Below are 24,855 nucleotides of genomic sequence, written 5' to 3' on the forward strand. Positions count from 1 at the left end.
TGGGCAGCCGCCTGGCCAGACCGATGCCCCCTCTGGAAGCAGGTCTGGGAGAGCGGGCCTGCGGCTGGTCCGTGCGTGCCAGACCCTGGGCTTGGTGGCAGCACCCTAGTGAGCCCAAGGGGTAGGCAAGGAGCCGAACTTAAGGAAAAGTTGGGGGGGGGGGGGGCGCGGGCTGGGCTGGCCTGCCGCTGGCTTTCTTCTAGGGTTTCAAGTAAACAGTCTCGGCCCTCCTCCCCCTCCCCTGCCTCCACCCCCGGCTCCTCATTCGATGGGTCTCATGTGTTTCTATTTAAGGGTTGCGAGTAAACCCCAGTGATTGGCGGCCTCAAACCCTCTTGACTTCTCGCCTGGGCCTGGGCTGTGGAGACGGTCTCTCCCGCTCTCTCCCTCTCCCTCCTAAGGGGAGGACTGCTGACTCTCTCTCTCTCTCTCTGGGTTTACAGGGGCCGGGGGAGAGGCAGGAGCCCTCCTCCTCGCCTTGCCTTTCTCTCTCTCTCCTCCGCTCTGGCTTCAGCCCTCATGGGCCGCCCACCCGCAGCCCTCCCCTCACGCCCCTGTCGCCGAGGGGTCTGGAGAGACCACGTCCGCCCCAGGCCTCTCCTCTGCCTCCCGCGTGCCGGGCTGTGACTAACTCATCGCAGCAGCAGGCTTTCCCTCTGAGTTGCCTTGGCCTCCGTCTCTGTCTCTGTCTCTGTCTGTCTCTCTCCTGCCCCCACCCTCCCTCCGTCCCCTGGCTCCCCATGTCCCCCGGCCCCCGCCGTGCAGCGGGCCGGTGCGGGGCCTTGCTATATGGCCTGTCCTTGGGGCCCAGCGAGCTGCGAACCCTGGCTGCGGGCAGCCCCTCGGAGCGGCGCTGGCGACAGAGCAGCCTCCCCCGAGGCCGATGGACAGGGGGCGCCCCGGCCGCGGGGCCATGGCTGGCCGCTGGCTCACCGCGTGCTTTCTGCCCTCGCCAGGTGCCGACACCAGCGCCGAGCCCATGATCCTGGAACAGTACGTGGTGGTGTCCAACTATAAGAAGCAGGAGAACTCGGAGCTGAGCCTCCAGGCCGGGGAGGTGGTGGATGTCATCGAGAAGAACGAAAGCGGTGAGTGCCCCAGCCGGCTGCTCAGGGGTCCAGCCGGCTCCTCGGATGCACGGGACGGCTGGTTTTGTTCCCTTCCTCCTCCCCCACCGCTGCAGTTATACGTTATTTCCATCTGGCGGGGAGAGGGCTGAAGAGGCTGAAGTTTCCCCTGTTGGTTTGGGCTGCAGGCCAGCAGTTTGCCTGGTGGTGGAAGAATGTGTCCACCGCTCGGGGTGATTAACCGGCTGTGTTAATGCAAGGCCGGGGTGGCAGCGTGGGTATAGCTATCCGCCCCACGTTTCAGGTCCCCGTGTCCTCTGAGGTCCCTGGGGAGCGTAGCTCCCAGCTCAGGGGCACCCTACAGCAGCTTCCCCAGGTGGGGTCTTCCTAGAAGCCAGGGTCCAGGCAGGGGTGGGGGAAGGCAGGCCATGACGTCACTGTGGGTCCAGGGTCCTGGGCCCCTGGTGTGTTGTCTGAGGAAAGGCCAGGCCTGGGGGGGTTGGCTGGTGTCTGGGCAGTGAGCTGACTGCCCCCTGCCGAGCTGAAGGCTGCCAGGACCTGGGAAGAAGGCCCAGACAGGGGGATGAAGCCAGGTCCCGGGGCCAGGGAGGGTCCTGCAGCAGCCGCCCTGTCACTGGGAGCTGAGGCTTTGTCTTGACTAGGGCTGTCCGGGGCGCTGCTGGTTCCAGGGTTCTCTCCGAGCGGACCAAGTGCCTCAGCGCCCTGAGCGGCAGGAGCCTCTATAGGTGGAGAGAGGAGTCCAGTTTAAGTGCAGCCCCTGCAGGACCAGGGGCGACTCTGGCCCAGGACATTCAGCAGCTGCTTGCCCAAGGCCTGAGGGACTTGAATTGGTTCCTGGGTGTGTTTTGCTTTCGGTTTGCTGTGAGGGAAGGCCCGTGCACAGGAGCCTCTCTGGGCTGTGTTTGGAGGATACTCCTAGAGGGGTGGGGCCTGTTCTCCTTTTCCTGTCCTGCTCATTTCCCTCCCAATATTTTGAGCTCTGAAAGGAAGGCAGACCGAAGGATGACTGTGCCCATCCTATAGATTAACTGACACCCAGAAAATCTGAGGGGGAGTGAGTCATCTGAGGTCAAAAGCAGAACAGAACAGGAATGTTCCTGGGCCCCTGGTTTCTATGCTGGTGGGCAGCAAGTGGCCGTGGAGATGCTAAGAAAATCCCAGCAGACCTCCTGGGGGAGGTGAGCTTAGGCTGTGATGCCAACGTAGGCCTGACTCATGACCCTCCTGGGTCTGGGGTCTTCGAAGCCTGTTCCCCTCTCAGAGACCTCAGGCTCTACCTTTGTGCCCGGAGTCACCACCAAGGTAGATGGCAGAAGTGGTCCCCTCGGCAGAGCCACATCCTGAGTGTAAGGCCTGGGGCCTCGCCCCATGTGCTCACACGGGTCCTCCTGCACAGCGTTGCCTTCAGCTTTTGTTCCAGTACCAGTCCTACCTCCCACCCCCCAGGAAGCTGCATTGTCACACTGGGAACCCTCTGCACCCAACGCAGGGGATCTCTGCTGGTGGAACTGGAGACACCAGCTGAGGAGAGAGATGTTTGTTTTGGAGCTTGCTCCAAAGAAAGGCAGGCCCATTTCTCCGTATAAGGTCAAGTCTGCTCAGAAGTCGAGTTCTGGCTTAGGGACCCTTCTGCCACCTCACTGCCTTGGAGCAGCAGGAGGAGTGGGTACCAGCCACTGGCCACGACTCCCTGATTCTCAGGGATGGTGTTCTCTGCCTTCCCATCACATCTAGGACCCTGGGACCACATGGAGTCCTGCCTAGGAGTGGAGAAGGAAGTGCCTTGACAAAGTGGGGTTCTGTGTTAGACCTGGGAAGGCCTAGAGGCACCTCCTCTTCTAAGGGGTCCAAATGGCTGTTTGAGGGGGCTCAGGCAGCCTGACTCCCTAGAGCAGCCGAGTCTGGCACACAGACCCTCTGAGGGAGCTGCTGTCCCTGGAAGCCCACCACTTACTCCTGGCTGGGTAGCTTCAAGTCCCTTAATCCCTCTGGGCCTCAATTGTCCCTTCTGAAAATTGGACATAATCTGGTGACTGCTTGGGGCCAGGGCCTAGAGAAAATGAGCTCCCTGCACCCTCTCCCTTGCTGAACTCCGTGGCTGGGAGACTCCATAGGGCCCTGGGTGTCAGGTGGGAGAGCCTTCCGAAACGTGGCTTTTCCACTCCTCTGGGAGTTTTGTACCTTTATCCTTGGTGGAGACAGCTGCTCGGCAGCCGATGTTTACACAGGGACCTTGCAGTGCTGTGTTTACCATGCAAACCCACAGTCTCTGTTGCCATAAAACCAGGAGGCCTGGCCCTGGCTGGATGGCTCAGTTGGTTGGAGCATCATCCCATACACCAAAAGGTTGTGGGTTCCATTTCCTGTCAGGGCGCATGTCTAGGTTGTGGGTTCAATCCTCTGTCAGGATGCATACGGGAGGCAACCAATCAATGTTTCTCTCTCCACCGCCCCCACTTCCTTTCTCTTCCTAAAAATCAGTGAAAGCATATCCTCGGGTGAGGATTGGGGGGTATGGGGGGACGCGGAAAGCCAGGCAGCCTGGACTGTAGACCAGCTTCACCAGAGAAACCGAGTGGGTGGAGGGGAGAAAGGAAGAGGGCCAAGCTACAGATCCTCTGGTGGGTGGTTTCCCAGATCAAGGGAGCTGAGCGTCTGATGGTGGGAGAAGGGAGGTGTGTTGTGCATCCTGCAAGCTGGTTTTGGAAGGAGTGGTGAGTAAGGCTTTTGAACTCAGGAACAAAGACCCAATTGTGACGCCTTTGACCTTGGGACTTGGTGGGTGTGTTGAGGCATTTCCACTTGAATTGTTTGGGCAGCAGTCCCAGTTAGCACCAGTCCTGCTCCCCAGGGCCTGGCCTTGCCCACTGGGAGCCAGGACTCTGCCTGTGTCCCCTTCTGGCTGGGCTGGATGTCCCTTGACTAGAATGTCCATAGACGGACCTTAGCCACCAAGCATTTTGAAGGTGTGGTTGTGCCAGTGCTCTGTCATCTTACTGATCTAAAGAGAGATGTGTCTGGAAGATAATCGAGAGTTAGTAAACAGTAGAAACCAGGTTTGGGGCCATGCATTTCACATGTATCATTTTACTGCAACATGGAAAGAACCCATGAAGTAGAAGGTACTTTAACCATTTCATGGCTAAAGTAACGGGCTAAACGGTTGTCATTTCCCTAGAGCAGTGGTCGGCAAACTCATTAGTCAACAGAGCCAAATATCAACAGTACAACGATTGAAATTTCTTTTGAGAGCCAAATTTTTTAAACTTAAACTATATAAGTAGGTACATTGTTATTAACTTAATTAGGGTACTCCTAAGCTGGCCTTTGCTAAAAACTCAAGGGGCCAAAGAGCCGCATGTGGCTCGCGAGCCGCAGTTTGCCGACCACTGCCCTAGAGTGCAATAGCTGAGCTCTCTCCCCTCTACAGAGGATGTGGGCAGAGGGTGAGAGTGGGCCGATCCTGGGTAGGCTCCTCCCTGAGCTGCTGATGCTGCTGGTCAGGGAAAGACAAGGGCTGGTTGAGATGACTGCAAGGCTCCCTGGAATGTCATTGCGGAAGGATGCCCCTGTGTCCCTCCTTCCAGCCATAGGTAGTGGAAATTCATGTTGTTAATTGTTTCTTTGAACTTGGGCATAAGCAACAGCCAAGAGGATTAGAGGAGGAGGATGTATACTCAGCCCTGAGGACAAGCCTATTCTAGGGAACAGAGGTGGACAGAAGTCAAAGACAGCCAAAGCGAGCCCTGAGTGGCGTCAGGGAAGACATTTTTGATCAAGCAGCGTGCCTGGGGCCCAGCCAGGGAAGGACTGTTTTTCTCCGTTGATCAACAGGGACAAATCCAGCAGAATGATTCGACGGCTTTGTTAGCTTTGCCAACCAGCAGGGCAGGCGTCCACCATTGTTGTCTTGTCTTTGGAAGCCCCTTCCCTCTTGACATAAACAGTGGTAGCTGAGATGCTTCCTTTCTAGGACATTCTTATGCCTCAAAGGCCACATTGGCTTCACCTTCCAGCAGGCATAATCTGGTCTGAGTTCTGGCAGAGGGGTGATGGCAAGGTCCCAGTTGCTCAGATTTCTGTGTTGAGCAAAAGCTACATGCAACGTTCCAGGATTGTTTCTTTCTCAGGACTAGGGGCCAAGGGAGGATGTGGGGATATGAGTCAACAGATTCTCATTCTTTCCCTGCCTCAGCTTTCCTTCTCTGAGTCTTTGCTTTTTCCCTGGCACCAGTGTGATAACACTGGGAGTTCTTAACTTCCTTGGAGAGCACATAGCTATAGGATCAAAGATAAAGGCATTGTGCTAGCAAGGAATTTTGAGCTCCGCTGGCCCATCTGGTGAGCAATTGTACAGGCAAGGAAACTAAGCCTTGGACAGATAGCCACTCAGACTTGCTCATTATTGAAAAGATTATTGAAGACTAGGAGCCCAGGGCACGAATTCTCGGGGTGGCCTGCGGAGAACGGGCCACCAGCCTCACAGCCCCACATCCCCGCAGCCCCACCTCACACCCCGCCTTGGCCTGGTGCTGCCCCCTCACCTGCTCCACCATCCAGCCTGTGGTGATCGACTGGGGCCGGCCCCCTGCCCGACTCCCTCAGTGCTGGTCGCCAGCAGCGGGGCGATTGGGCCCCACTCACACCTACCTTGGCCTGGCGCCACCTGCTCACTTGCTCCACCATCCCACCGTGGTCCTGCTCTCATTGGGGCCCATTGGGGCCAGCAGCACCTCCACTGCCACCCGCTGCCTGCTGCCAGCTCCATGTCGCCGCTGCCCACCATGTTCCACATCACCCCCTGGTAGTCAGCTCACGTCATAGCGAGCGGTTGAATTCCCGGTCTCCCAGTCGAATGACCCCCCCCCGAGGGGACAATTTGCATATTAGGCTTTTATTACATAGGATAATTGAAAAGATGCAGGAAAATCTCACCAAATACATCCCAGCCTCATGGGGACTGGGAATCAGAAAGTCAACATGAGCCAAAGCAGCTACTCTTGTCTCTGTCTCTCTCAGGTACCATATAGATTTTAGGCCCAGCGTTGAACTTCTCCTAACTACAGATCAGCCTTCCTCCTCTTCCTATTCACTCATAGCAGCAGCCTGTCCTCCTGCTGTTGGTTTGTCAGAACTGACTCTGTATGACTTTCCAGTGGTGATCACCACCACCAATTTACAATGACTCTGATTCTCCGAGTTCAAAATTTGATGTTTGAATCCGATTGGTTCCTGGCCAGCCAATGGATTGACAGATTTTAGATCAGGTGTCCAGTCCTGGGCCAATCAGCTGTGTCCAGGAGAAGTGCCATGGGGTATAAACATGACTTCCTAGCCAACTTCTTCAGTAATGGGTGTTGGAAGGCAGGTTTTAAAGAAAGGAGATATAGAGGGGGTAAGGTACCCCCAAAACATGTTGGCTGCAACTATTTTGCTTGTTTTGTCACCGTGTGCGTAGTGGAGAGAACAAAGAATCAGGAGTTTGAATACTGGGTTTGTGTGCTGTAAGTTGGAATCAATTTCTGTTTCTTCATAAGTATAAGGGGGCAGTGACACATACTATGTGGCCTTTAAAATGAAAAATATCTTTATCACGAGGACAAACGAATAAGCTTTCTTCTCAGAGTGGTGTGTTTTAATGCTTATTTTGTATTGTCCAAAGATAACGCATTCTTCAGCCTCGTGTTTTGTGAGTTGGAATCTTCTTAACGTTGAGGATGCATCTCTTCTGTTACTTAGATATTTCTTTTCCTGAGCATTGTTATGAGTTGTTCTACATGGGCTTTTTGCAAGGGAGAAATAGACCACATACAGTATTCATTCATTTCACAATTCTCAAATACCTCCTTTATCCAAGGCCCTGTGTGGATCGGGTACACACCCATAAGGTTCCTACTCTTATGGGACTTAGACTGTAATTGATGTGAGCATTTTGGGTACTGAAGGGGTGGACAGTAATGTGAGGCGGAGGTAGTTTTGCACACTTTCTATTGCTTTAGGTGGACTTCTGCATATCTTCTATATCTTTTTGCTTAGTTTATGTGCTTACTAAGGAACCACTTGCTTGCTAATTCAGAATGCCAAGCTACCCCAGAAGAGAGATCCCAATAAAGACAAGATAGGCTGTTTCTAAACAAGCAGGTTGATTGCAATCTGCATTGCAGATAAGTGAACTAACACCCTTAACTCTACAACAGCCTTTTAAGAGTTTGGTTCCAGTGAGCCAGCCCCATTTGGATGTGGTGCTTGGACCCCATGAGGTCCTGCTCAGCCATCAGAAGGCCTTGGTCTTTGACACCAGTTCTCGTAAGTACCACACATGTGTGTTCCTGCTGTAACAGCTGAATTGGCAATTCCTGAGTCCATTCTGGTTCAAGAGTGTTTTTAGTGTGTACTTCTCATCCACTTCACGGAGCTAGCTGGAAGGGAAAGGGCCATGGAGCATACATCCAGGAGCGGGCATCCCAATCCAGCCCTGGGCCTCTCGACCCAGCTTTATTCACCCCAGGCTACAGAGTGTTTTGAGGATGTGATTACAGCTAGCCTAGCAGTTAAAAATGCATTTGCCTCCAATTTAGATAAGCCTGGTTTAAATGTTGATTTTATATTTTCCTAGTAACTCTGGGAAAGTCACCTCGGTCCTCTAAACATCAGTTTCTTTACCTGTAAAATGGGGATAATTGTACCCACAGCTGTAGGGGCGGTAGATGCTGATTCAAAAGGAAGTGTTTTGCGCAGGGTCCGGCTCATTCAGGGGGCTCAGTACATGATAGTCTCTGGTAAGACTGCTGGGCTGTGACCATGGGGCCCACAGCAGGCCAGTGTCTCCCAGGTGGCCATAGTTTTCCCACCAGCCAGGACACGGATCACACTCAGTGGTGTCAGTGGAGTCTCTCAGCCATGATGTTTTGTGAGGTGCGTAAGGCAAGCATGGAGCTTCCTGCAGGGCAGTGAAGCCAGGAGAGCATGCTGGGGACCAGCCGCACTCCTGGAGCCCTTGCTCAGGCAGCTGTCCTTGCCCCAGTCTAAGACAGAAGAAAGAGTTGGAGACAGAAGTCATGTTCTCATTGGTGACCCAGGAGCAGGACCCTTATGGGGTCGGGGGTCTTCATGCAAACCACCTGTGACACCCTCAGTGGCTTTGTTCACCCCAGTACTCTGAAGTACTGGGGCGGGTATGTATAGGGGGTGGGAACTAGCATAGTTGGAAAAGGCTGGTTGGAGGTTGATCTGAGACTTGGAGAGAGAGGAGGGTAGGTAGGCAGAGAGGGGCGGGAGTTCAGTTCCAGGGGAGTGGAGTGCTAGGTGGAGGCTGGGCTCGTTGGGGCTGAGATAGCAAGGCAGGTGTATGGTTGCCTTGAGCAGGTGTGTGCTGATGGAGAAGGTGGAAGTTGGGCAGCAGTGCATGGGGCCATGGAAAGCAGGGGAGCAGGGTGGGACCTGAGAAGAGTGGTACTTTGAAGCCAGTGATCCTGCCCGCGGGAGGAAGGTGGCAGGTGAAGGTGTGTCCTGGAACTGGAACTGGAACTCGCTCTTTCCTGTAGCCAGGTCTTCACCGGCTGCTGTTAGGGAGGTGTCCAAGGGCTTGTCAGCTCTGAGCGCTGCCAGCCACCTGCTTGGAGCCAGCTGCCAGGTGGCTGGGTGGGACAGTGGCCTCCGGGCACTCCCTCGGCCTCGTCTCCACCTGCTCAGGTTGGGCAAGTGGAATGGCTGGTCACTCTGACCTCACATTGACTTGGTGGACCTGTCCTGTCCCAACCCCCCCCCCCCAAGGCCATCTTCCTTAGACAGTCATTTCTGAGTAAAAAACATGTGGTGCAGTGGTGATTTTGGAAACCCAGCTGAAGTGCCGGAGCGCTCATCCCAGCCTCAGCCCCAGGGCAATGCCCAGCTGCCTTCCCTTTTGGGGGAACAAAGAAGTTTGCCCTGAGTCTGTTCACAGTCACCTCCAAAACGCCACTTTCCTGGGTTTGAACACACACGACTCAGACCCCAGCAAGGCCAGTCTCCAGGTGATCAGCCATCACTAAATCCATATTACGGTAGTTGAGTATGTGCCAGGCCAGGGCCAGAGGAGACCTTTGAACAATGCCCCACCCTCTCAGGGCTCCCAAGTGAACCAGGAAGATAGCAGTCGATTTTGAGAAATGCAGTGCAGGAGATAAACAGGGCGCTGACAGCAATTAAGCCAGGGAGGAGGGGATAGAGTGTGGCGAGGGAGGCCTCTCTGAGTGCATGAGGCTTGGGGGGTGGAGAGAGAACCAGAGGCCAGTTGGAGGATTCGAGGCCAGGTGGTACCAAGCCAAGGCATGTTGTTCTAGGTGTGACAGCCACCACACACCAGTGAGAGTCTGCAGTATAGCCAGCAGGTGACCTCACTCCCCACTCCAGACACACCTTAGCCCAGGTGCCCAGGGAGCAGGCAACACTGGAGACCTTTGTCCCCAGTAGAAGTGACAGGTCTCACCACAAGGCTGAAGGGCAGGGAAGAGATCTCCCCGCGTAAGGTTTCCTCCACTCTGACATAAGAGATTTCCACCCTGGTGTTGGCACTGTCAGGGAATTCGGGTTGAGAAATTGCCCCTTGTTCTGTCCCCAGATTATCCCTCCGCTGCGTGGTGTTATACTCCTCAGCAGCTGGGTTTTCAGTAATCGCCCTGGTGGTGGTAGGGTTACCCGGGGTGATCGCCCTCGCCTCTATCAGCATCTTTTCAGATTCCATAACCTCATCCTCTGCGTTCCTGGGGCTGACCTGTATTCCCTGGCCTCGCTGCGGGGGAATGGTCAGGGTGACCCAGTTAACCCAGTTGCCCCGAGCAGCCTGGTGGGAGCCAGTGTTCCCTGGCGTTCCCCATCCTGGGAGCTGAGCTGTCGAATCCCAGTAGGTGGAGGGAAGCTTCTGGCTTGTGTAACCCTCGAGTTCATTTCTGTGTATGTTTGAAGTCTGCTATATGAAATTATTGGGGGGTTTTGTTTCATTTAATTGCCTCAGTCTCAGCATTTACATTTCCCTTCTTAGGCACCTCTCGGGCTCATGCAAAAATGCATTTGCCTCCCCTAAGCTTTTATTGGACTGGATTGTGGGGTAGTGGCCCAGGCACCACGGGAGGTGAGAGAGAGCCAAACTCAGGGAAAGAGTCTGCCAAGGACTGGCCATAAAGTGAGCAAACCGCAAGTGGATCCAAGGCTGGTGTGCTCTGACTGCAAATCCCTCTCTCCTGTTATATCTGGCCCATCGGCACCGCCACGGTCCACCCTTGGATCACCATGTCCCAGAATCGTGTGTTTTAAGGAACGTTCTAAGCCCAGTGGCCTGAAGCCTGCATGTCTTTTTCCTTCACCTCCTGCTGGCGGGTCATCCGAGAGGTCAAGGCCACCTGGGGAGTGCCTACTCATGCCAGATAGTAAGGGATTTGAGACTTTTTTCAAGGTGACCTCTTTCCAAACCAGAATATTTTGTTTTACAAGATATGCAACTGTAGTTTATAAAACATGTTAGTAAGAGGAAGGGCAGATGTTGACATTCCATCTTTTCGAGGCAGAAACTGAAGCCCAGAGTGGTTAAGTGACTTGCTTCAGGTTGTATAGCTGGGAGGTGGGGCATCGGCTTTCAGTACATGCTATGTATCCAGTGTTGGGAAATCTGGATGTTTAGAAATCCCTTCCTTGGCTTTGGAAGTAAACGCCAAACCCAAGAGTGTTCTGCTGTGTGGGTTCCCCAGGCCACAGAGAGTGGGGGGTAGAGGTCAGTCATGCTGAAGCCCTGGCTGAGGTAGGAGAAAGGCAGAGGGAGGGTCAGAGGGAATAGGAAAGGGAAGGGGATAGTGCTGACTCGGTTTCCAGCAGAAGAGTTGCGTGAATGTTCCAGCGTTTTGGCTCAGCCAGGTCTGTGGGCCCGGGCCGGACCTGATAGGTGGACGGGTAAGGGGTACATGTGATTTCCCCAGAGATTTGCTCACCAGAGCCCTGGAAGGCGGGGCTGAGGGTGTGAGGGCAGAGCCTGGGCTGTGCTGGTCAGGTCCCCAGCTCACAAGGCCTTCCCCTTTGTCCAAATAAATAGACCTTCCGGGTCCCCTCCCAACCCCACAGGTCCAAGGAGGAACTGCCATTCTGCCTCCTCCCCCTCCGCCACATCTCAGCATCTCAGCCCTATCTGAGTGAGGTCTTGCACACAGGGATTGCTTCTATAGGGTGCAGTTTGCTCATTCAGTCAACAAACACAGAGCACCCACTGTGTGTTCTGTGGTGTGCCCAGCACTGGGGTGCAGCAGTTGACAAACACAGCTGCCCTGTCTTCCCATCACTGGAGGTGGGCATCCCAGCGCTGCCTCCTACCTGCAGGATAAAGGCCCAGATGCAGCCAGTCGGTCATTTTCACAGTGCACGACCACGTGCAAGGCGGAAAGCAAGTGGCTGAGTTGGGTGGTCAGGGAAGTCGTCTGGAAGAGGTGGGCCTTGAACAGGGAAGGCCCTGAAGGGGGAAGGTGCTGCGAGCTGAGCGAACCAGAATGATACACGCAAAGGTGTGGAGGGGGGGCGTGGACAAGCGTGACCCAGGAGTAGCTGGGGCTGCCTGAGAGGACGCTCACCCAGCAGTGAGCAGGCGGAGGGGCAGTGCTGAGGGCCTTGAAGGGCCTGAGATGTCAGGTGAAGGAGAGCTTTCCCCGTCCTTCCTTGCCAAGCTGAGGGAGACATCTATGACCATCTGCCTGAACCGCTCCTTTGTCAGAAATAACAGAGCCTGGAAAAGTGAAGCCACTCGCCCAGTGTCCCATGGCGAGTTCATGGCAGGACCGTCACACAGCTGCGGACTGGCTGCAGAGGTGGCCGTCTCTGAGGGCCGCTGGCATCTCCCAGCACCATCAAAGCCTCATTGCCTGCTTGGGGTGGAGTGTACCCCAGCTTACCTCTGAGTGAGGCCCAGTCTCCCCCCGCCCCCTCCCCAGGTGAGGGGAGGAGGGGAGCAGACACCTCAGCTCCCCAACCTGGGCCTCTCAGCCTGGTGCTAAAGCTGGAGCCTGGAGGCAGGCCCCAGACTTGGAGGCGCTTCCTGCATATTGTTCAGACAGACTCCTTTTTTCATACATGGTGACTTCCCTCTGTAAGGTCATCTCCAGAGGCCCCAACTTGAGAAAGCAGACTCCCCTGTTTAGCAACGTCGCGTCTCAGAGCCAAGGTGGGGGTCTCCCACTGGCTGGCTGTGGGTCTACCCCCAGACCTGAGGCTCCAGCCTCTTTTGTTCCACCCTTCCCCCAGGAAGGCGGTGAGGTCGCTGTTGAGGTTGGCCAGACCTCCAGTCCTGGGGTTTCTGGACACTCTGTCTTTCTCATTTATTGTCTGTACTTCTAACAGACATCTTCTCAAGGCCTGAGCCTCCTCTCCACTCATCATGCCTCCCTCCCGTCTTTTTATTGTGACAGGGTTCTGAGCTGCTGCCATCAGGATGCACCCACTGCAAGGCTGGGGTCTCCGACCCTGCACCAGGGCCTGCAGTACTGGCTGCAGGCTTCTCCCGGGCATGGCCAAGTGACCTCCCTGTGCCCGGAAGGCTTTCTGCCAGTTCTAGCCACCCACTTCTTGCTCAGGCCTTGGGTCAAGGGATTGCCACTTGGCACTGGACTCATCTCAGTGGGCAGAGAGACAGTGTGCCCTTGTGGAAGGAATGCCAGGATTTTAGGAGGATATAGGTCAATCTAGGTTCCAGGCTCAGCCACCCACTAACCAGGTGACCTCAGAAAAGCCACTTTACCTCTCTGAGCATCAGTTTTCCTCCCCTGTAAGACGGAGGTGTGATTAGCAGTGAAGACAGTGACCTTGGTCGCTTCCTAGATACCAAGCTCCCGCATCCCCCTGACCACCCTGCTTTCAGCCAGATAAGAAGCAGTCTTTTCATCCTCGAGGTGCTGGAGCTCCTAAAACCCCCTCTCACCTCTGGGGCTCTGAGAAAGAGCCGGTTTCAGCTTAGAGGGAGCAGGCGAGGGGAATTTGACCATGTTGGCAAGCCTTCAGCCAGCTCTCCCGAGCAGCCAAATGGGTCACTGGCTGCAAACGTCCCTGGGTTTGTAATGATGATCACAGGGCTCGTGGGCTCCTGGACACCTTTGGAATGGGTTTTGTGAGGCCAAATGCTTTGCAGATTAAATTTCCGGAGAAAGAGCAGCTGAGAAGTAGTCTTGAGCTTTGCTAAGCCACTTCTGGGCTATGGCAGCAAAAGGGGTGTGTGTGTGTGTGTGTGTGTGTGTGTGTGTGTGTGTGTGTGTGTAGGGGGTGTAGTTAAAAAAGGAAGATAGTCCAATCCCCAGCCTTCCTCTCTCCTTAAATTTGCATGGGCCAATGGGACGGCCGGTGCGGCTGTGTTATCCAGGATGGTGCTGGTAGCAAGGAATATGATTAGTGTTGTGGAATTTCGTGGTAGGGGTTGGGGGTGGCTTGTTTCCCCTCCCCCCCCCTTTTTTTAAAATAAAGTAATGTTTTGAAGAGTTGCCCTGGAAAACTGCTGAAAGCAGAGAGGCTGACGGACGTTTTTGGTCATGTCAGACGAGGACAAGATTATCCAAGTGAGCGAGGGTGTCTCTCCCCGTCAGCGGCGCTGCAGGGTTCCAGGGATAACCTGCCAGGACGCAAGCAAGGGGCCGTAATCACAAACAGGCCGGGATCAGTTACAACCGGAAGTATACTTTAGACTCTTGGCTTTGATGGGGAAGAATGCAGTTTCCCTTGCCCCTCCTCCATCCTTCTCAAGTTCAGTAAGATCTGTGAAAGCAATAGCCGCTGGGGCTTAAAGAGAGGCCGAAACTCAAGCCAGCCAGGGGTCTCAAAGCCCCCGCATGGTAGGGCTCCCCTGACCTCCACTGGGACTGGGAGTAGGGGTTGCCTGGCCTACTTGCTGTCCCCATTCCTCCTAGGGGTAAACTGGAGAAGCCCATTTTCCTAGAGTCTTTCTTGTCTACCTGGGGCCTCCTCACCTCCATCTTTTCTTGCCCACCAACCAAGTGTCCTGACCCTTCTGCATATTTAAGCTGGCATTTTTTTTCCTTCGTGTTTGCCATGTACCTAGCACTGTGGGTTGGGGAGAGAAGGTCAAATGGCTTAGCACATTCAAGGCATGCCCTTGAAAATGAAAAAAATATTGGGGCTCTTACCCCTCTTAACCCCAACACAGCCCTGGGAACCCTGCTTCTCATCCTGCTCCTCACCTCGACCAGCACCTCCTAGGCAAGCATCAGATCAACACCTTCATGCCTTGGTGTAAATAACACCACTCCCCAGAGTACTGATACTGTGAGGGGCGTACTGCCCCCTGGCACGGGTAATGGGAGCAGGACCAGGTTTGGCAAATGCCTAGACCTCCTTGCCGGCAAAGCAAGGATTTTAACTGTTCCTTGGAGGAAAGGAAGGAAGTGGACTTCATCATGAGAGCTTTGCACGGGGAGCGTGAGCACCCAGAGCTCCTGCCTCGGTGCCTTCTCATGAGTGTTTAACCCCATTCTTCCGCTTCTGAGCCCAGCCCTGTGTCCCAGCCTCACTCCACAGCCAGACACAAATCCACCTCCTTAGTCTTCAAGGGCTTCCACTTTAAAAAACATATTTTTATTGATTTCAGAGAGGGAGAGAGAGGGAGAGAGAGGTAGAAATATCAATGATGAGAGAGAATCATTGATCGGCTGCCTCCTGCACACCCCCTACTGGGGATTGAGCCCGCAACCCGGGCATGTGCCCTTGACCAGGAATCAAACTGTGACCTCCTGGTTCATAGGTTGACGCTCAATCACTGAGCCACATTGACCAGACCAGGGCTTCCACTTTTGATGGGGCCAGCGTGACTTGTCAGCACTGATGGGGCAGCTGGGAGGAGGATTCTGGACCCAGGGGCTTAGCTTGCCCTCCATACCCTCATCTCTCAACGTCCAGGGGACCCACCACCAGAGGGCCTTTGGAGGAGAAACTTTATTCTAGAAGTGGTTTCAGGGTTGGGGGCCCTGGATGGAGTCAGAGCCTGGGTGGGTGGGAACTCTGATGCAGAGCCCAGGACAGAGTGGGGATGGAGATATCCATATTGCAGTTTAATGGACAGGCCAGAGCTGGGAGCTGGAGCCAATAACAATATTACTCACTTCTTGGGGAGTGAAGTTATGGCCTGTCATGGCCAAGGGCTGGAGCTCAGCTGGAGTGTCTTGGGCCTAACACTGCTGGGGCATATTTAAAGACGGGGAATCTTCAGGGCCCACCTTGACCTCTAGACATCTGTTGTCTTACTGTATCCAGGCCTCCCACCTTAGAACCACTTCTAAAATGGAGTGTCTCCTCCCAAGGGCTAAGCCATGGTGGGATGACCCCAAGGAGCCTGGGAGGTAGGTATGTGGATGGCAGGCAAGATCAGTGACTTCCCAGATTTAAAGCCCATTTCTCTGCCGTCAGGTACCAGGATCTTCCTGCTGATCATAGTGTGGTGTTGATCAAAGGCTGGGCCTCATTCAGTGCGGAGAAAACCAAACCAAACCAACAAGTGTGTAGTCAGGAGCTGGAGATCAGGCATTCATTCAGTCCTGAGCCTTTGTCTCCCGCTGTGTGCCCGCACAAAGGCATGGCGCTAAACAGGGAAGACTTGATTCTCATGTTGTGGAGCTGACAGTCTCAGGGGAAGTAGACAGTTACCTCCTCTGACCTGGCTGAGGGGACTGTCATTGTCAGGGACTGCGGTTGGCAGTATGTTTTGAGGCAGGGTGGTGATTGTCTGCAGACCACTCCGCTTTGGGTGTCGGTAATGCGAGGCACCGGACACTGATAGGACAGAGATAGAAAGAGTTCCATCACTGATTGGTGTTTGTGGGTGTCCGTCACACTGCCTGACCGATTACTGTAACCGTGGCGAGTCGGGAATGAGGCACCCGATCTTGGGGTGTATCGGGTGTGAGTGTGGCCTTTTCTCCTTGGAGTGGGATGGGACCTGTACCAGATCAGCTCCTGGGAGCTAGGGAGGCAAGATGGTATCCAGAGACAGGAGACCGAAAGGGAAATGGGGCAGGAAAAGCTCTGAGAGAGACCTATGCCTAACTCACCACACCCCAGCGGGGGCTTTGGGGTGGTTATTCAGGACCAGGGTATTCAAGGCTCAAGTTAAGCCCATTAGCTGATTTCTAGAGACTATTTATATTAGAAACTATGAGAAGGCAAGAACGGAATTATTGAAGGGCCTGCTATGTATCCGATAGCAAGTCAAACAGCATCTTTCCTGTAATCACACCGCTGCCCTATGAAGCACAAGAGTATGCCTTCCATTTTACAGATGAGGAAGCTGAGGCCCAGAGCGTTCTTCCTCATGCACACTGCCGCCTCTGGCCCATCCTCTGCAATTCCCTAGGCCCTGAGTGGGAAGAAGTTGAAGCAGCAGGTCTCTGGGGCTGCCTGTTCATGAGCTCCCAGTTGTACCCACCAAAAAGGAGGACTTGATATTTCCTGTGTGAGGAGCCAGGGTACCAGGAGTCCCTGTGGAGGCCTGTGGCCAGTAGGGCTGCTTTGAATGAGCTTGGGGAGGGGCCGCTGGTCCCTCTGCATTCCTCCAGGAACCTCACCCAGGGTGTGGGCTTGTCCCTGGTGCTTGGCCTGTGGGACCTCCATGAGCTTTGGCTTTTCATTCCTGTGAAGGGAGAGGCCCAAATGAAAATGGCCCAATCAGGTGTACGAGCAGACTGAGAGCTGGCTGATGGGAGTATTAGCTTACTGGGTGATCTCCGGCAAGTTACGCAATAAGCAACAAAACTGTTCTGGCCTCAGGTCCCTGTGCGCAACCCCCCCTCGGTGAGCTGTGAGTCAGAGGTACCTCCTGTGTTTGGGGGACTGGAGGAGAGACACTGCCCATGGGCTGAATAGCTGCACTGGATTCTAGCAGGGCAGGGGCCCCGGGACCAGAGCAGTGGGAGTCAAAGAGAATGCCCAGTGCTGACCCCACTCTGACCCAGAGCTGGACTCAAGAGATGCTGAGGCAGGAGGGACTGTGGTGTGGATGGAGAAGCTAGGGAAGGAGGAGGAAGCCTTGTGCTCATCTGTCAGTGTGTTTCATTTTCAACAACTACTTACTGCGCCTCTTCTTTGTCTGAAACACTGAGCCAGGCTCAACAGGATGCCAAGATGAGCAAGACTTGGCCTTTGTCCTCAAAGAGCTCCCGGTCAAGCTAGGGCAACAGCTAACCCAAACCTAAGGTCCAGGTGCCAGGGAAGCACAGAGCAGGAGAGCAGAATCCCAGCTGCGGGGAGTCATAGGAACTCTGCGAAGGTGGTGGCTTTGAAAGAGGAGGCCTGGGCACATTGATGGATTTGAGAATCCATCTGAGCCTTGCTGAGTGTGCATAAAAATTGAGATAAAGGGCATCCCTTCTCCTCCTTTCCCCTTCCTCCCTGTGCCCTGACCCCATGAAAAGCTGTGTTCAAATCCCACTCTGCCACTGAGTAGCCAGTATATGGTCATTTTATTCCTCAGTTTCCATATCTATAAAATGGGGATAATATTTTGAAACCATGTGGCTATTGGGATCATTAACTGAAAGAAAGTTGTCAAGTAGCATATTCATTTTATTTTATTTTCTAACACACAGGGATGAGCCACCATCCAGTCTGGGTAGTAAGTTGTATGCAGGGGGAAGTTAGGATTCCATCAGATTTCTGAAGTTGCTCAGAATAATAACCCTTCCAGCCCCATCTACCTCCAACCAGAGACTTTTCAAAGCACGTTCCCCACCAACTATCTCAGAGTAACTTTACAGGGACAAGCAGAAGCAACGGAATTTCAAAAAGGTCACTGGCGTGTACAGGCCCCAGAGCCTGCTGGAGACACGCTTGGATTTGAACCCTGGGGCTACATATTGTTAACCTGAGGCTCCTTCTGTAAGATCAGTGTTTCCCAGCGAGTGGGTCAGACAGGTGTCGGTGGGCACAGCATTAAATGGCCTTGAATCCCCTCATGAGAAGGTTGTTTTCTTTCGGTTCTCTCTCACTCCAGGCTGGGTCAAGGGGAAAGTCTCCATTTGGGGCTCTCGTGTGATTAACACTTGCTGATGGATGCTGTTTGTTTGTTTGGCCTAGAGAAAGTCTGGCCCCAGCCATAGTCTCTTGCCAGAATTTGCCTTAACATCATGTCACAAGTCCATGGCATTATTGTTTCAGTGTATATACTTTACTAGTTATCTTCTATTTATGTCACAGGATACTGGTTTTCTATTGAGTGTAGCGTAGGAAAATATCTTTCTGAAATATTTAAGCGTTTTCTTTGTTTGTTTTTTAAATATTTTCATTGATTTCAGAGAGAGGAAGGGAGAGGGAGAGAGAGATAGAAACATCAACAGTGAGAGAGAATCATTGATCAGCTGCCTCCTGCACACCCCATTCTGGGGATGGAGCCCGCATGTGCCCTGGGAATGAATGACCTGGCTCATAGTTCATTGCTCAGCCACTGAGCCATGCCAGCCGGGCCTAAGTTGTGTGTGTGTGTGTGTGTGTGTGTGTGTGTGTGTGTGTGTGTTTAATAAAAACACTAGTACAGGTGCTACTTGGGTGGCTTACTTGGATATCTATAATGCCTGAAGTTTGGGAAACCAGTTTCAGGACCCCAAGCAGGACATTCCAGGTGACCCTCCTTCTCCCACAAACCCCTAAGGTGACCAGTGGATTCCCACATGCCAACTGGGAAAGGAGCCTGGACAGGCACCAGCAGCCGTGGTGGCTGCTCCCCACACCGCCGGGAGGGATCCACGTTGTCAGAGAGCTGTTGACGTCAGGCGGTGCAGGGTTTTGCAAGGCCTCTATTTAAAATTCCCCAGAAATTAAATAAGGAGGGTTTGGAGGGAGGAATGCCTAGACAAATTGTGGGGTGGGTTTGTTTTGTTTATGGAGATGGTCTTTCAAGTTGAAATCGCCCCCGTTTTATTTTTGCCCCAATTGAAGAGGGCCTGAACTCAGCTCGAGGGGATGGGATGGTTGTCAGCCGAAGGCTTGTGTGGAAACCAACTTGATTCTGGGGCCAAGAAATCTCTGTTTTTAGCAAAGAAAGAAACAGGGGAAAATATACCAAACTCATAGATGTGTACTTCTCAGGCTCTGGAGTAAGCTAATTGAAAAAGGTTAACGCTGTTATTTCAAATGACTGGTCATAGCTACGGAGGGTCCCCTCAGCTCTTTTATCCAGAATGGAAATATAAGGGACCTGACACGGTGCTGGGCGCTCTTCATCCTTTTCTCTTTTATTTCTCATCACGGCCTGGTTAGTACGAGCCGTTTAATATCATCATCTCACTAATGAAGACACTTCAGCCTCTTTCTTGAACTGTTTTGAACGGCCCAGCATCATTCTAGTCCGAAGTCGGTTTCCTAAAAGCGTAGTGCACGCTGCACCATGGGACATGGGTGATTTCTGGTGGTTCGGGGAAGCAGTGTTCCATACTTCCGCAGCACGCAGCGAGGAGAGTTTGTCCCGTGTCAGTGCTCTTCCAGGCCTTCTGATGGATCTCAGTTGGATGGTCAGCTCTCTCTGACCCCTCTCGAACAAGTCTCCCTTTCTAGCAAAGAGGGAGCTGCCTACAGCAGCCGCTTCTGTCGACTACCTTGCTTTGTTCTCTGTGATTTGATGGTTGGGGCCAGTGGTCCTAACTGTTTATTCATGGTGTCAATGTGGAGTTCCCTAAACAAATTATTTTCTTGAAGTTAAAAAAAGGTGGATTGCTTTAAACACATACTTACTATGTGAGCCACGGTATGCATAGTTCCAGGATATGGCAGAAGTCGTGCGTGGTGTGGAAACAGCTGAGGTTTGAGAAATGCTGATCTAAAGTCACTCTCTCCTGGCAAAGCTCTTGGATAATATATTGTGCCAGAAACCTCTGTCAGCTTGGGTGCCACTGTCTCGCCCTTCCATGTGGGCTCAGAGAGGGGGAGGGAGGGGCAGCGTGGAGAAGGCGCCTGTGGGGGTGAGGGGGGGGGCAAATAGGGGGAAGCCACTCCCATGACTCTCCCAAGAGTCAGGTCTGCTTTGTAGACACTGATGGACGGAGGAGAAGCAGATGAAAGAACTGGCTTTCCAGCTCATCTGTCAGATGTAGACTTGGGGAACCTAATAGAAAGAGCAAGCAGTGTCCGTCTCTTTCTGCAAAGGTACAAACAGCTGGCGTCATTTTTAAGGGAAGCTGTGGGGATGTTGTACCAGGAGTCAGACCCGGGCACTAAGCCTGGTGCTGCCCCTTCCTAGCCAAGTATTGGGTCAGTCACCCATCCAGGTGTTTCCTGAAGGAACCTAAGATTTCATAGGCTTGGGGACAACTTACTGGACTTACAGTCCCCCAAGCTCCAGGAACCCCCTCATCCTTGCTGCCAAGTCAGATTATCCATACAACCCGATTGCCCAGGACATGCTCAGTTGACACCTGGTATGTTGGCAACCCCCACTTATTCCAAAACGTTTGGGCAGTAAATTATAAGGTCACTATACTAAGTCGTGTCCTTCCGTCTCTCCGTTTACTGCTTTTCATTACCATCTGGTCAGACCTTCTTTTTTGGCTCCTGATCCTGGCACACCTTTTGCTAAATGAGATGGCGCCACCCCAAGGCACCTCTGTCCTCATCCTGGGACTGATGAAAACATCCAATAGGCCAGGTTCCCAATAGAACCCCTGCTCTAGGTTGTAAGCAGTGAATCGTCACACCCTCTTCGGATGCAGTCAGCCATCGGCTGCACATCTGTTGGTGCAGCCTTGCAGCCCCAGGGGGGTCATGAGAGCCCAAGGCCTGGATTGCTCAGCTATGACACACATCCCGGACCTGCCAGCAGTCCTCTCCTTATCAGCACCCAGGCCCCTTCCTTCCTGTAGTCTTTCTATACAGCACGGCCTTGGTAACTATCTGCTCCAGGCTCTCCAGCCATCCCTCAGGACCCAGGTGTCACTAGATCAGGACCAGCATGGAGGTTGCTGGTCTCTACTCTGGAATTTATCTTCTTCTTTGAAAATGAGGACCTTTGCCTGTTCTGTGTCCTCTGGCCTCGCTCCATATCTGTCTCCTAGGATTTCTCATGGCGGCCTGGCAGGCTCTTGTCAAGTGCTCTCCGACCTTTTCTCACGGCTAGCCGATGAGAGCTCGTGGAGGGGGCCCATCAACGCTCCCTCCATCTCTGCCGCCACCCTCCCGGTCAGCGCTTTCCTGTCTGACCACCCCTCTTCTGAGAGAAAGCCCCCAGCCACGGACAGGAGTCCAGCAGACCTCCTTGCCCCTGGGTTGGCCTCACAGCACAGCCCTCTCCGTGTCTTTCGACTTCCCTCTTTCTTACTCCTCCTCTTGCCCAGACCATCAGGGGAAATGCCCTTTTTGTCACGCTGAGCATTTCTCCAGGGGCCCACTTATAGGACTTGAACCTTTCTGGTGTGATCCGTAGAGCTTCACCCCTCCTTGTCTCTGTGCTTCTTTCACAAGGTCCGATCACCTGCCCCCATCTCCCCTGGTCTATCTTCCAGTGCCTCACCCTGTGTGACCACATCTCACCCACCATTTGCATCTTTTACAGTCGTGCTGGAAAATACCATTTTGCATCTTCTCTCCATGCTGAGCCACCTTCTGTTAAGGAATCTCTGGCCACAGCTGACACCTCCGCACTCTGCTTTATAATGGGGTCGGGGGAGGACAGTGGCGTTGAGGTGCATGCCCCACTCCCTTTCATCTGGAAAAATCCCCACCATGAAGCATCGTGAGATTACTGGGTTGGACCACATGTACTCCCACCACTCTGCCCATCCCGTTCTTCCCACCAGAATGCCCTCTCCCCTTCCCAGTCATTGCGGGGCACTGAAGTCTTAGCTCCTTCTTTAAAATAACTGTGGGGCGCACTTAAACTTTAATAAGAGCCCTTTGGTGTGCCTTCCTAGGATCCAGGCACCATTCAGAACGCTTGTGAATTCCCCCACCCAAGGACTTTTCCTCCACTGAGTTTTAGAGAGAGTGGAAGAGAGGGAGGGGGAGAGAAACATTGATGTGAGAGAGACTGGTTGCCTTCCGCACATGCCCCGACCGGGGCCAGAGAATGAACCCGCAACCCGGGAATCGAACCCAAGACCCTTTGGTGCACAGGCTGATGCTCTACCACTGAGCCACATTAGCCAGGACAAAACCATGATTCTCAACCTGTTGTTTTATCATGTACCCCCTCTGCCTGCAAATGCTCACTAGCCGGGCCTTCTCCTGGGTGCCTCACCATGGCCTCAGCCTGCCCAGACCCAGCCCTGGGCTTCTGGGCCTGTCCAGTGAGGTGGGTAGGCTGGAGCGAGGTTGGGGGAGGGGTGGCAGCGGCCCAGTTTTGCTGTCTTCTTGCCATGGACTCCACGGAGCCTTCCAAACTGTGACGTAGCAGCCTGTGCTCATGGTCTTGGAATCCAGGCCTCAGGCGCCTAGGGAAGGTTCTGGGGTCTTGGTGGCCTGAGAGCCCTGTCTGGGGGAAAGCGAGGCATTGAGCAATAGGGAGGGGGTAGGTGCCAGAGGTGGGACCAGAAAATCAGGTCAGGCAGGAAGGCAGGGGACTGTGGGGTACATCGGGAGAGACTGGGGAGCCTCTCACCCATTCCTGTTTGCTTTGGACCATGGAGGCCGCATGCTGTGACCTGGAGTGTGTCTTGGCAATAGTCTCAGTGACAGAGCCTCTGACCAGGGGAGGCCTGGCCGAGGGTGGGCCGCCTTTCGTTGTTCTTAAAGGCACAGCATGCCATGGGCAGCCCACACATCCAGTGCCTCTGGGCCCTCTCAGATGGAAGCCTTAAGGTCATGGGAAGGGGTCAGGCTGGGTCCAGGGCAGAAGCAGTCCCTTGGAGCCCAGCCTTGAACCACATATGTGGTGTGGTCAGGTGGGCAGCACTGGTGACATGTACCTGGCCAGGCCCCCTTCAGCCCCCTTCTTCCTCTCAGCATCTCCCTACTTCCGCCATCTTGGTACAAATTCTCACCCCATCCTCTCCTTCACATCGCTCCAAGGAGAGAACATGGGAGTCCTGACTGAGTCTCTGTAGTGCCCCTTGCCTAGCACAGGGCCCGGGGAAATGCCTAGACATATCCCCTCCCAAAGGGCCCAAACCTGAGACAAAGCAAGGCAGACCTCATGAATGGAGGCAGGTGTTTGAGGCCTGGGACTGTGCCTCTACTTGTTCAAGCTCCATCTCCCACCTCCCCTACCCGGACAGCAAAACCCTTCTCAGGGGCCTGGGCAGGCGGTAGCCCCCACAGGGCTCCGCTCGGACTGACCAGTGTCAGACCACATGAGGGAGGACCTGGAGGAAAGGAAAAGCGAGGTGGGAAGTCACCTGAAGGCTCCCGAGTTCTCCCAAACTCCCATTCTGCCCGATATCCTCTGGGTTGGCACTCGGGGCTGTGGGCAGAAGCGGCTCTCTCCTGCTGGCCTCAGTGCCAGGGCCCAGGCTGTGGTTGCACCTTCCCGCGTGCCCCCCAGGGAGATGGAGAAGGAGCACCTGAGCCCTGACTGTGAGTCTCTGCAGCACCCCTTGCCTGGCACAGGGCCTGGCAAATACATGGTTACTGAGAACACTCTTAAGTCCCTGAATGCCAGGGTACTCTGTAGACAGATCATACTGTCCTGCTTTGGTGAGGCTCGAGGAGGACCAGTGATCTGTTCTAGGTCACCCAGCTAGCGCGTTGTGAAGCCAGGATCCCAACTGAGGTCTGTCTCGGAGGAGGGGCTAAGAAGTGCCCTGGGCTAAATCATGGGGTGAGCAGGGCCCAGAGGTGGGGGAGAGTCAGGGGAGGCCTGTAAGGACAAAGGGGGGGATTTTGGAGGGAGAGGAAGGGCAGGGTCCCCCTCCCCCACCAGTTCTTTGTCCTGGGCTGAGCTGTGACCTCAGAAGCCTTTATTAACGTCCTAATTGTGTGCAGCTGGTCTCCTCTGGCCCTAATGAGCTCATTATCCTCTCTCATTAAGGAGACCATTGTGGCCTGGTCACCCTGGGGACAGCAATGGCCTGGGAGTACCCATCACTTCCTGCTGCCCCGGCCCAGAGGGTTCAGCCCTCTCCTAGAGAAACTAAGGCCCCCAGCCCCTGTCTGCACCCCTCACCCAGGTCATTCATTCTTTCTCTCTCTCTCTCATTCATATATACACTGAGTGGCTAGATTATCATGATCTCTGAACGCATAATAATCTGGCCACTCAGTGTATATCCTCCTATATAGTAAAAGGCTAATATGCAAATTGTGCCCTCGACCAGGAGTTAGACCAGCAGGCAGGCCAGCCAACCGCCCATATCCCCTACCCCTGGCCAGGCTGGCGGGACCCCACCCATGCACGAATTCATGCACCGGGCCTCTAATATATATGCCCTTCCCATCCCTCCCCCCAATGCCAGCACTGGGAAGCCCTAATCAGAATCAATTAGAGAGAACTTTGACAGCCCAAACAACTGAAGATTATGCTCAGCTTGGAAAGAGAGGGTCTAGCTTCTGGGCCCGCGCTTTTTCTCCTGGGGATGAGGGTTCTCTCTTCCCTACCTGGATGGGTGTCCCCCCCCTCCACTGCCCTGAGCTGGAGGTGCTGGTCAGGTTACCCCAGTGTGGCCTTCTCCTTCCCTTGGCCCCTGCTGCTGGGAAGTGCGCTTACTGAGGCCCAGAGAGCAGGGCTGGCTGCTGCGACAGGTGATGTTGCTGTTCTTTCTGGGCCTCTGCTTCCTGGAAAGGGCTGGGCCCTGGCCTGTCAGCCAACCTGGCTGAGTGACTTCCCTCTCCTGGCACTGCGGAG

General features: G+C 54.1%; 1 protein-coding gene across 6 annotated transcripts in view; it reads left to right on the top strand.

Annotated features, from left to right (window-relative positions):
* The window catches only part of SH3PXD2A (SH3 and PX domains 2A), a gene marked incomplete at its 5' end in the record, with an annotated part of 261,903 nt that overhangs the window by 210,255 nt on the left and 26,793 nt on the right, over positions 1–24,855 (top strand). For all 6 annotated transcript variants that reach the window (XM_080687644.1, XM_080687640.1, XM_080687643.1 and 3 more), the window contains one exon: positions 957–1,088. In XM_080687644.1, coding sequence (XP_080543770.1) covers positions 957–1,088 — 132 coding nt within the window. The remainder of the gene's footprint in view (positions 1–956; positions 1,089–24,855) is intronic.

This window comes from Plecotus auritus (genome assembly GCF_963455305.1).
Source record: "Plecotus auritus genome assembly, chromosome: 9".
In the NCBI taxonomy this organism is placed as follows: domain Eukaryota; kingdom Metazoa; phylum Chordata; class Mammalia; order Chiroptera; family Vespertilionidae; genus Plecotus; species Plecotus auritus.